This window comes from Schistocerca serialis, chromosome 5 (genome assembly GCF_023864345.2).
Source record: "Schistocerca serialis cubense isolate TAMUIC-IGC-003099 chromosome 5, iqSchSeri2.2, whole genome shotgun sequence".
Classification (NCBI taxonomy): domain Eukaryota; kingdom Metazoa; phylum Arthropoda; class Insecta; order Orthoptera; family Acrididae; genus Schistocerca; species Schistocerca serialis.
The window spans coordinates 577,857,997-577,871,229 of record NC_064642.1 but is presented as its reverse complement, the minus strand read 5'-3'; the positions used below and the strand labels follow the sequence as shown (position 1 = coordinate 577,871,229).

The window sequence follows — 13,233 nt, the reverse complement described above, 5'->3', positions numbered from 1 at the left end:
TTTCAGTAACAGGTAATGGAAAAAATACATGTGATGTGGTTGGAGGTCTCTGTAAACATCTTGCAACAAGATTTAATCTCCAGCAGGAGCTGTTGATGCTATAAGAGATGCTACTGGATTAGTACATACCATATCAGCATTAGTAACACACATGAAACTCTTAATTCTACGTGAAAGTACACTAAGCGAATTCCATTAGAGGGGGGGGGGGGGGGAGGAGGAGTAATCGGCTACGAAGCCTATGGTAGAAATTCAATCAAGTCACTACTGGGTTACATCCCTGAGTAGCACATACATTGCAAGAATATTTCTCCACAAAACGTAGCTTTTTACTGTGTGCAAAATAGAGAGACCACAGTATATATTAGAAGGCACTGTAGTGAGCCATTTCATTTCTTGTGTGTATGACAATCAGTAGTGGGTGGGACAGGTAATAAGTGTCTCATGAGCTGCAAGATATAACAGTCTCCTTTACGATACCTCATGGTCCTGCTAATGCTTTCAAATGGCCATCATCAAAAGACAGGGTGCAGTTCCCATTTCCCAAGTACTGCTCTTGTTGGACCATCCTTGTCAGTGTGCTAATCCAGGTCAACTATACAAGTTCAACAAGAAGCAGATGAAGAAAACAAATGAACTCTTTTCAATAGTGCAGTGTTGATTGTTACATTGTAGGCAATATTAATTCATGAAAAGAAGTCATGAAGAAGTAAAATTGTGAGAGAAGACAATAATAATATGTGAATAACATTATAAAAAGAAAATGAATATAAATCTTATATATCTCATGTTTGTTATAAACTGTTTTCCCACTCACTTATAACACTGTAAAGTAATTATTTTGATGCAGAAATACGAGTTTTGTATGACACTTACTTAAAATCAGTGATCAATTTAAATATTTAATTGTCCATGAATTTCTGATCTTGAGAGTAGAGCTAGGTCTACCAAAAAACTTTTTTTACATTTTGTACAGACAAGTACTGCCCACTCTGAGTGTAAATTTGCTAATTACAATGACCAACTAACATTCCATGAAATTTTTAGAACATTTAGGATGGGGGTTTTGGAGAAAATAATTTCTAAAAAATCAAAAAAATTCAGATTCTTTAAGCTTTATGTACAAATATTTTGATAGTTTAAGAATTTCATGCATTAATTTCATAGCTGGCAGTCCTTCCACATTATCATTTCTCAAGACAGCTAACATCCTGTGACTATTCACAGCTTCAAAGCATAATTTTGGAATTCACAAAAAATTACAAATTTTACATATTTTATTAAAAAAGAAAGAAAGAAAAACAGAAAATGAAAAAAGCTCAGAAGTTTGTATGTATTAATCATGTCTCATAGTATTGGGAACAAAGGATTTATTGAAAATAAATTCAGATCTCTGTCACTTTTGGTTTCTTTATTACAATTTTTCAATTTTCCCTTTGGTTACAACATTTCCACAAATAGTCTCATTTAGAGAGGTGTGTAGCATTTTAACAGATCATCAGAAAATCAAAATATTGTAGTTTTGGAGAGGTATCATGTGAAACTTCAACATATATTTTTTCAGCAAACTTTGAAATAGTGGTGTGACACATTCATTCTTGGCTTACGTCAGTTTTTTATTCTTGGGAAGTAAACTCAGCCAGAAGGTGGAAGCAGTTTGCAACAAGACTCATCCAAGTAATTGACTTTCTTACATTGCTTCAGATTCCAGTTTTTATGGCTTCGGCACCACGTGTCCTATTATGGGCATTTTCATCACCGATGAGCGGTTTTGATATTCCAGGTCACCCTGCAATTCCCTGCTTATGGAGCTCTCTTCGCATTGTTATGATGCTGGCAGGATTTGTTAGGGTGACATTCAGTTCTGCAATGACTTTTCCAATTGTCACCCTCTTATTTTTCATGACAGTCCTCCGTAAGCAGTGTAAATCTTCAACATGATCCTACACCTTGGCTACCTTGATTACAGAAGCACCAGATGAGCACCAACAATTTGCCCATGTTGGAATTCACTTAGCTCCAACATAGTTCACTCACAACTACACAGAATGCTGTTCTGATCATGACTGACATTTGCAATATATTGAAGGCATTGCATAGGTGTCGTTCATTGTCAGATATGACAGCACCATATGCAGGCGTGGCTAGCAGCTGCATTGATGTTTCCGTATTTTTGTTCAACCCCTGTAACGCCCACTGCAGCCATGATGCTAATAAGTTATATGTTCTCCAAGTTCTGCCAAATCACGACCATCTCACCGAATTTAATCAGTCTTGTCACAGTATTGATATGTTAAACCTCTGCCCTCTGAGCTGGAAACTGATGAGTGCTATCACACCTTTCATAGCTGTAAGCTTTGAGTGTGCTTCATAACCTTTTGTACAGTGGTATATGTATCTGTCACAGGGAACATTAATCTGAAAGGATAGTAAATCAGTTAACGTCAGTAACAGAGAATAAAGCATATGATGGAGTGCCTTTTGTTGTAATGAAAGAAGTAGGCATTTGAAGTAGTCTCTTCTTTTGCATACAGGAAGGATTGGAAGGCTTGTGAGGCACAGGGACAATGAAAGGTTTGTATATAATTTTACTTTTTAAGGAATCAACAACCATAGTAAGAAACTGGGTGCATATCAAATTAGTGCAGGATCACACACCATTCTCAACATCAATAAGGTGTAACCGTGTGCAGAGATTTCGTGATGATTTTGGCACTGGGCTTACAGAAATCTTATGAGTTAGGTAATCTGTGTTGTATCAGAACATCATGGAAATGGTCAACAATGAACTTCAGAAAACACCCACAATTGTACTCATATTTATGTCATACATTTTTTATGAATGTATAAAGGCTGACTGTAACTGGCCTAGGGGTTAGAGCATAAAATCCAAACCAATTTCCTTTTACAAATTCTCCCAGTATGGTCATATCATGCAGAGATAGAAAGGCCAGTGGTGTGTGGAAGATATTGAACTGCTACACTTGAGCTGGAAACCTGATTTCAGACTTGGGTTGATATGAGAATTACTCAGGCAACCATCCTGCAAGGAGTAGACAATGTGGTGTTTTCCTCCAGTAAAAAAGAGTGCAAGAGCTGAAAGTAATGAGACATATGTCATGCTGCAGCAAAGATGATCTACAAAAAACAACAGCTCTCAGTATTTGTCATATTTTTGCGTCCATCCCTTGATATAACAGCCATGCAGACTTGGATAGTATGAATCATAGCAATAATTATTCTTCTCCTTGTAAATATTTTTGAGAAACTGATACTGTGCCATCTGCCACTGCAAAATCTGCCAAGATATTAACAGAGCAAAAATTACCGTAGTATGGTCAGTCACTTCTCCAAGGGGCGTGGGGAAGGGGGTGGAGGGGGGGAGACCTACAGTTCAGAGACCCTGAACATAACTAATGGTATCCTCACAAGAGAAGTAATAGGCCACAATTAAAGAAAACTGAAGGAACCAAAACCTATAAAATCAAGCAAATATTTTGTATGATGGATATGGTCATAAATGAAATGCAATGAACATCACACATACTCATTTGACAGAACTTTTTAGTCACATAACTAGACCACTATCCAATGAAAATCAGTGTTATCAAAGAAAAAGAGGATAGACAAACAGAAACTTCATGAGTGAAGTCCATTAATGGGTTCCAGGTTCATGTGGAGGAACTGAAGATTTCAGCACGGGTGAGGTGCTAGTGTCACAGCCTTGTACTAAGTGGACATAGCTGCCACATGAAGAGCATCTTCAGTGGGGAGAGAGCTAAAGGAGAAGCAGCAATATTTATCTCTGGCAAATACCATCCTCATCTCTCTCCTCAACAATATCTCAAACACGGTTGCTATTGCCATACGTGTCATAAATAGAAAAGACTTTTTCTCCTTTACTACCACCATACAGAGTCCCATATAATGAGACCCAGCTGTCTTATCAGATAGCTTTCCCATCCATTCCCCTGTGAGGACTTAAATGCATATAACATGCTATGGCATCTTGCAATCGCATACCTCCATTGTAGAGCTGCTGAGGTAGTCATACAGACAACCTAAGTGCACAGCAGCATATGCAGTTAAGCTTCCTTATTACAGGGTCATTCTCTGTGATTCTTCATTAAGTTCTCCAACCATCACAGGCACTGCTCAGTGGACAGGGGTCAATGATTTTCTCTCTAGTGACCACTCCCTATTCTGGATAGAGCTAGCAGATTGAGCAGTTCACAAAAGGAAAACACTACAATAGATGCTCAAAAAGGCTGAGTGTAGTCTGTACAGTCAGCTGACTTTGTTTGAATGTCATAAAGGCAATCATAAATTAGTAGAACATGTTGCCAATGTGGTACATTCTGCTACTGGAACAATCTTTCTTCAGTCTTCAGGCCACTTGGTGGAGTGATGAGTACTGGTCCACAGTTGTTAGCAGATGGGGAGCTCAGCAGGATTCAGTTACAGACCTATTGTGAAGCCTGTAGTCTGGCCAAAGAGTGTCAAATTTTGAAAGAGAACAAGATGAGATCAAGGTAGGAATTCATGTACACAATAATCCAGTCCAAAAATGTACATTAGTGTGGGAGACCATGAAGAGGATTCTCCTGATCAGCCAGAGGAACATACCTACAATCGGGGGGTTCCCAAACTTTTCCTCTGATGGAACACTTTGAGAACTGGTACTTTGATGGAACACCTTGTTTATTTTGAAGGTCAATGAAAATTTTTAAAAAATGAGGAAAACTTGTTTTATTCAGTGATTACTTCAATTTTAAATCATACCAAATAAAACAGAAATTTTAACAAAATTTAAAAAATAGTATCATCAAAATGTCCAAAAACAAAAAGCCATGTAGTTAACAGTTTTTAGTGGAGCACTTACTCACTACCTGAGGAACACCAATGTTTCACAGAACACAGTTTGGGAAACCTGTCTTAGGAAGTAATGGAATACTTTGCTGGAACAACTGTCACTGCTAGCCAGGCTCCACCATAGCAGAACTATTTGTGAGAGGAAACATAAGGAGTCTATTGCAACTACACTGAACTATACAACTCTCCTTTGGCCATGTGGATGCTGCATTGAGTATTATATGAGGCTCCTAACAGTAGTGCTGGACTTGACCAAATCCATTACACCATGTTGCAGCACCTAATGGGGAATCACTTCCCCCTTTTCAACTGCATTTGGGGAAAGGGAGACCACTCTGATACTTGTTGGGATGCATTTGTTATACCCTTGTCGAAACAAGGGAATGAGTGTCCACATCAGAGTGTTTATCACTGCATTAACATTTCCAATTATGTGGAAAACATCTAGAGCACACACGAACTGCTCCCTTGCCTGAGTTCTTGAATCCAGATGACTCCTCACTCACTTCTAGAGTAGTTTCAAGAGAGATTTCCATCTCATTGATAAACTGACCCTGCCAGAGGTTGCTGTATGACAGCCAAGGTCACTATATGCCAGGCTTTGCTTTGTAAGCAAAATGTAGTAGACATATTTTTTCAATCTTGAGAAGCCTAAGGTACCTCTTAGAGGTTTAACATCATTAGGCAGCTCTACCTATTGCATATCCAGGGATGCTTTCCTACATTTGTCCAGTCATTAATGTGGCAACAGTATTTCAAGTACAAAGCTGTTAAGCCCTGTTAGAAAGTCCCAAACATGAGAATCTTACACAAAATGTGTGTGACTCTTCAGCATCACCAGATTTGTCATCATAATCAAATGGATAGTAACCATGGTAATGGAAGCAATATTGATCCCTATTCTTGGATGACTACTATATTTTGCACCTCCTCCAGATCTGCAATCGCAACACATTAGGTGATAAGTTGCTTCATACCATCTCCAAATTTCTGGCAGGAAAGACCGAGCATGTTGTCTACCACAATAATGAGTGAGGTATGTGTGGGTGTGTTGTCGTGTTGCACCAACCAGTCTTTCTTTTTCCACAACTCTGGCCATTTGCACCAAACATTTTCCCTCAGTCACCTCAAAACCTTACAGTAAAACTGCCTGTTGACAGTCTGACCAGGTGGAACAATCTCCTTTCACACTATTCCTTGAATGTTGAAAAAAATATCAGCATTGACCTCATGTTGCTGAGAACTTTTCAAGGTTTTTTGGCATTGGAGAAGATGGCATTTGCCATTGCTGGAATTGATGCTTTGTTTCAGGGTAATAACCAATAACTCAAGATTCATCACCTGTTATGATTCTAGATAAGAATTTTGGTCACTCTCGAAAACTTTTTTACAGCTCAGTGTACATGTGAATCCTGAGGTTTTGCTGGTTGCTGCTGAGAAGGCAAGGAACAAACTTTGCTACAATTCATCTGATGTTGAGTTCATTGGCTAGAATTCATTGACATGTACTATATGACAGCTCAAGTCTGTTACAAAAATCATGAATTGTCTGCCTTCGGTCCGAATCACGTCATTGACTTTCATGATCATTTCTGGTGTTGTGCATATTAACGGTTGACCAGAATTTTTCTCATCTTCCACAGATTCTCAGCCTTCCTTGAAGTACTTGAACCACACAAATATTCTTGCCGGACTCAGTGCACTCTCACCAAATCCCTCTGTCAGCATGCTGTGAGTTTCAGCTGCAGTTTTCTTCGACTTTGAACAGAACTTTATATGCAAATCTGTTCCCTGACACCTACTACTGCTACTCACAACTACATGCACCAAAGATGATGCAACTTTGTGCCGCAGTAACTACAATGTGTACCCTGAGACATCTAGTGGTGGAATTTTGTACTGCTACTGGTTTTACTGGTACAGTGAAATTCTTGGATATTTTGGGTAGCATCTCTCATTGTATAGTAGGAAGAATATATGATTAAATTTGCAGGTGTCTTGAGGGTATGCAGGATGTGAAGTTTAGAACATAGAGCTGCCACCTCTGGCAACAACAGTGACTAACCTGGCTAGGCATAGAGTGAGGTTGCATTAATGTAGTGGTTACATCATGGCATGTTGCTTCAGCTCTATGCCAGAGTTCATCAATCATAGTGGCTACTGAGTTGTGCCATGCCAATCTCTCAGCCCAGTCACCTCTGACCACATGTTTTGAGGGGTTGAGATATCTAGTGAATTTGCTAGCTGGAGTAAGTATCCAACACTTTCTGTATCAAGGTAAGTCAGGGTGGCACAGGCAACAAATGGTCTAGCATTATATGGCTGAAAGGTGACATAACAGAGATCTTAAAGATAAGGCATAGCTAATGCCCATAACATGTCAGAAATTTAAAGGCTGAAACTTTGTGCCAGATTAAAACTATGTGCCAGACTGGGACTCGAACCTGAGACCTTTCCTTTTTGCAGGCAAGCACTTAAGGGCTAAGCTATCCAAGGATGACTCACAATCTGCCCCCACTGCTGAACTTCTGCCAGTACCTCATCTCCTACCTTCTAAACATCACAGAATTTCTCCTGCATACCTTGCAGGAAGAGCAGTTCTGTAAGAAAGAATCAGATAAGTGCTTACATCACAATGCACACTTCACTGCTGAGTGAATTTTCATTCTGGAAATAATCCTGGAGGTTGTGGCTAAGCCATGCTTTCACAATATCCTTGCTTCTAGAGGTACTAGTCCCTCAAGTCACACAGAACTTCTGAAAAGTTTGGAAGTTAAGAAATGATGTTCTGGCAGAAGTAAAGCTTTGATGACAGATTGAGAGTCATACTTGGATAGCTAAGTCTGTGAGCAGAAGTCCCAGGTTAGAGTCCTTGTCCAGCATACAGTTTTAATCCGCTAGGCAGTTTCAAGTCAGTGCACATTCTACTGTACAATGAAAATTCATTCTATAGTGTCCAAATTACCAGCTTTGTGAACTAGAGGTGGTAGTGTACTCAGTGCCACCACATACCATACACTAGGTGCTGAACCCATAATATGCTGATGATAAAAGCAATATTGCAATGTTCATACCCCTTGGAGCTTGCATGTTTGGATATATCCATCATTTGTATGCAGAACTGGGACTCATCTGGAAGGATGAAATGTTGCCTTTCCTGTGCCTCTGTTGTTGTTGGCCACATCATTGTCAGCATGCTTTTTTCTGCTGTCCTGTCGAGGAATGCTGCAACAGTGGGCTCTCTGCCAACAGTCCTTGGTGCACTGTCTGTGTGGACGTCTGTATTGCTGCAAATAGGCCCATTTTATGACTGAAGGCACATGCTGTGGCTGTATGATACTGCATTGCCAAGTAAACAATATCTCTGTCCTCTAGGGTTGTGGTTAACAAGGCTATTGAAATCCTGCAAGGTCTTGACTATGCCCCTCTTAACTCATCAGTTCCATATTTTCATGACAGTCATCATATCCCGACCAGCTTGAGTAGCAACATAGTGGAGGGATAAACTGCAATCTCAATAGTCCATAGTCCTGCCACTGTCACATTTTGGCGTATGCTGAAGATGTTCTCCCTCTCAAATAAAGCGTAATATGATCTTATCACATACAAACAACATTCAGATTCAATTTGGGAATGAAAAACCTGTTACATAATCTTTTCTTGTATAAATACTGTAGATGGCATTACTCATATCTACTATGTGCAGTTGTGCTAAAATCCAACTCATCTGTGTATCCAAGCATGTACGAGGGTGGTTTGAAAAGTTCTCAGAATCACCGTGAGAGGTCAGCACTAGCGCAATGAGTTCAGTGGTTAGCACACTGGACTCGCATTCGGGAGGACGACGGTTCAATCCCGTCTCCGGCCATCCTGATTTAGGTTTTCCGTGATTTCCCTAAATCGTTTCAGGCAAATGCCGGGATGGTTCCTTTGAAAGGGCACGGCCGATTTCCTTCCCCATCCTTCCGTAACCCGAGCTTGCGCTCCGTCTCTAATGACCTCGTTGTCGACGGGACGTTAAACACTAACCACCACCACCGCAATGAGTTGTTCACTTGATAGTCATTGGACTGTTGCCTGTAAACACTTGCCACATCAGTGCTCTTGGAAGAGAGCTGTGGCGGTGGCATGGCTCTGTTATTGTTCCCGGGTAGTGATTTGCAAAGATGGAAAAAATTGAGAGTCGAGTGTAATTAAGTACTTCGTAAAGAAAGGTATGAAAGCAAAGGACATTCATGCCGAGTTCCAGAACATGCTGGGGGACTCTGATCCTTCATATTCTGCTGTTGGCAAGTGGACAAATTAATTTAAATTTGGTTGTGAGAGCTTAGATGATGGCGCGTGCAGTGGTCAGCCAAGATGTGTCACAACTCTAGAAATCATTGCAAAAGTGCACAAAATGGTCATTTAGGATCGCTGATTGAAAGTGTGTAAAATTGCTTTCATTTGCCAGATGTCATCTGAAAGCATATATCACATTTTATCTGAAGAATTAGAAATTAAAAAATTATCTGCAAAATGGTTGCCACGACTCTTGACGCGATGCAACGCACACACGTGCCGTTACTGTGGCAAAATTACATGAACAAAGGTATGAATTGTTGGCACATCCACCTTATTCACCTGATATAACTCCCTCAGACTTCCATCTCTTCCCAAAACTGAAAATTTTTCTTGGTGGATGAAGATTCACTTCAGATGATGAATTGATAGCCGAAGTTGGCAACTATTTTGCAGGCCTGGAGGAAACTCATTTCCGAGATGGAATCAAGGTACTGGAACATCATTGGACCAAGTGCATTAATCTACAAAGAGATTACATTTGAAAATAAAAAAAGTGCAGTGATGTAAGTACTTTTTTTCTATTCCATTCCGAGAACTTTTCAAACCACCCTCGTACACTCCATGCCAGTTTGACTTTTGTTGCATGTCACCTATGTGGTGTTTCTGTTGTATTTTAATGGTCAGTGATGTATTAAATGGCAATGCAAATTCCTCATCATGATACCTAAAAATATTCCTTTACAGGTTTGATATGCCTCGTGTAGCAAGAATTGGCTCAGTGTCAAGTTTCCTGTGGGCATTATTGGGAGCAGTACTATGGAGTAAACTGGCTTCAAGCCCAGGTGATGCTAATGATTCCTCAGTCACTTCCCTTTCTGAAGACCACAGGCTTTCAGGAGGAGGAATACTTGCTTGCATTTTGTACATGTTTGGTAGGTACTTTGCTTTGTATTCATTAACTAATATTCGTTTTAACCATTCTTCATTTTACTTCAAAACACTGGAAAAATTACGAAAATTATTTTCATAAACAGCACTTGTAAACTGCAGCCTTGTTTTGGACACAAAGAAGGGTTTTTAGGTAACTAAGAGTCAATTTGTTTGTTGTGAACCAGTTGTAAGTGTGTTGCTGTATTCTCGCAGGTGTGTCTGGTGTCGTCAATTTGAACCTTTTATCATTGTAGTTGTATTATCAGCAGACACCGCAGTTTTTGAAGAGTCCTCCAATGTCTTTGGGGTAAATCTTTTATGGAAGTCAAGGCCAGAAGTGGACTAAGGATATAATCTTGTGAGACACCATGTTTAATGTTTCTTAACTCCAAATTTAGTTTTATTCCTGTTGTTTTCATTTGTGATTGTGGCTCTAATGCTTTTAATGCCATAATTTTTAGATTCACTAGCATAATTTTTTATCTGTACAATCAAAGACATTGTGAGGTCATGCTTACAAGATGATTCTTGTTGTTTAGTTATGCCAGAACTGAAATTGTGAGGTCATGCTGCTTTCTTTTTAGAGAAGCCTCTACAAAAGCCAAATTGAACTATTGTTGAAAGGATGGAGGAAGACATGCCTATAATTAGTGGTCATTTATTTACCTTCACTTTTATAAATAAGTGTTACTGGTGCATATTTCAGTCTTTGAGGAAGTACACCTTGACATATTTACTGGTGACAAAGATATCTCTAGAGGAGTACTGTTAAACCTGCTCAAGATTTCAGTACTTTAGGTGAAGCACTGCCGTAGCCACAAGAGTTACTACATTTTGATGATTTAATGATTTTTGTGATCTCTTTAACAGTTGATTTGACAAAACTGTTGTCTGCTGGTGGGTTATGCAATATCTGTCTAAGTAAGTCTAATGGATCTGCCTTTGATGGTCCTTTTTTTCACACTGTGTTTTCAGCTGCCGAAGGTAGCATCCAGTTATTTTTATTTATCATCATCTATGCATCTGCTATTGTCGCCATATAATTTGGAACATGAAACTGACTAACTAACTACTTTATATAGTTGACTCATATCATTCTTAATAATGGTCCAACTTACCTTCACTTTTTTTTTAAATTTTGAGTTTTTTGTGTGTACTCTATGGCTCTGAGTGTTTGATGACACAGTGGTAAATTTTACAATACTGCTCATTGTGAATAAAAGATAGTAGTTGACCATTGTATTTTTGCACCTGGGAGTGAGGGTGCTCTGGTTGGCTTATCGTGAGTTTTATCATGATATTTCACAAAGACATGCTGAACCACTTGATATTTACTGTAACGTAACCACATGTTTCTGATAATGGACACTGGAGGCCAAGTGCAATAAAAACATGGTTGGGTAGTACTCTTTTAAATTAAATAAATCTCTCTTTGTAGCAGAAGGTTCTTTCTTCCCAGCATTTAGCCACCCTTTCTCTAAGCTGCAATCATCCCTGTACCATTGTAATAAAAAACCAGGCTTTTAGTAGTAAAAGAATATTTTAAAGAAGGAATCAAATTTCTCATCTACTGTGTGTCCTTGATAAACATCTCCCCACTGTTCATCCAATAAATACATTCCCAAAAGTGTTATTGAACCAGCATCTGCAAAACTGTACATTTTTCTGCCTGACTAAATCTAATTGATGGGAATGTTTTGTTGTAGCTATTCAGCGATCGTGGTCAGGCAAACAATTTATTGTGGGATCTTGTATCTGTTTCATGAAAGAATATTGGATTTAGGAATAAATCGCTGTTGCACTCTTTCTTTCTATTCTTATTGAGAATGTTAATGTGAGAGCAAACCAATTCTGGACAACTGTAACTCTAAATGCCTGCAATGAGTAATACCTGAGATTAAATGAAGGTTGTAATCATCACATACAATTACACACACATAAGAATTTTATCATTGTCATTTAGCAAACTTCTTACGGAACTTCTTAATTGAAAAAATAAAATGTATTTTGATTCAACCACACTAGAGGAAGCAACAAAATTATGGAAATCTCATTGTGAACCAATGCTGTTTAAGTGTTCTAACTCTTTCCTGTCTCCACAAAACATTGTAGTGGAGAAAGTAGGTCTGTATTGTATGTACTGTTTATTATTACAAACTCAATGCTCTATACTGAAGTGTTTATGTCTTCAGTCCTTGTTTAAAATTACTTTACTGGGTTGATATATGGATATATTTCCTATTTACAGGCAGAAAGCTATACTTGTATAAGTTGAGTAAATGTATTACAAATTACTAACATTGTGATAAATCAGTTTTTTCTTTAATACGTTACACTTGTTGAGGTCAAGGAAAAATACTACCTATTATTAGCAGAGTGCAGTACCTCAGTTTTTTTCTGTAAAACATAATACTGAATTTTGTCTGTTACAGCCTCCCTGAGCTTGACATCTGTTAACAAACCGGGTGCTAAAGGATCACTAGTTGGATATTCATCATCAGGGCTACCACTATACACTTTTACTAGTAGTGCTCTCCATGACAAATCTCGATCAGCCTTCATAATTGCCAGTTCAATGCTTCGGCAGGTACTTGGCAGCAATAATAGCCGCAGAATATTCTACTTCCTGTGTCTCAATTTGAGTAAGTACAATGAAGTTTACATTAATCTTTATGTTAAACTCTCAGTCAGTCTCACTGTCAGTCACAATGACATGACTGTGTCATAAATCTTTGGCCAACCAAACTGCATCGGCAGCAACACTTCTGTCCTGTTGAAATGCTTCATCTCATCAAAACAAACTGAAGGATCCTCATGACAGCACTGAAGTTGTGGCAGCTGTCTTAAGCTCTCTTTATATATCTGTGTCTAATATGTCCTGGAGTTTTCTAAAATAGTGCTCTTTCCACATTATCACCATAAAACAGCTGAGATAAATAGGATATTTTAATCTATATTTCAAAAACTGAAAATTTTCTTTTTGCCCTTAATTAAGTCAGGACCATGTGAATTGCTTGTAAGCAGAATCCTGACAAGTTCCATGTGTTTCTCATCTGCAGCTGGTTTAGATATAACACTGATACCTGTTTTGTTATAAGCCGCATATCTTTTGTAAGAATTGTAGACACTGCAGCCTTGTAGTTACAT

At 38.7% G+C, this 13,233-nt stretch overlaps 1 protein-coding gene across 1 annotated transcript in view; it reads left to right on the top strand.

The window, feature by feature from the left end:
* Window positions 1-13,233, top strand: part of LOC126480793 (zinc transporter 5-like) — a 258,821-nt gene that overhangs the window by 190,355 nt on the left and 55,233 nt on the right. The window contains exons 7-8 of the mRNA XM_050104106.1: window positions 9,901-10,088; window positions 12,519-12,728. Of these exons, the coding sequence (XP_049960063.1) occupies window positions 9,901-10,088; window positions 12,519-12,728 (398 nt within the window). The remainder of the gene's footprint in view (window positions 1-9,900; window positions 10,089-12,518; window positions 12,729-13,233) is intronic.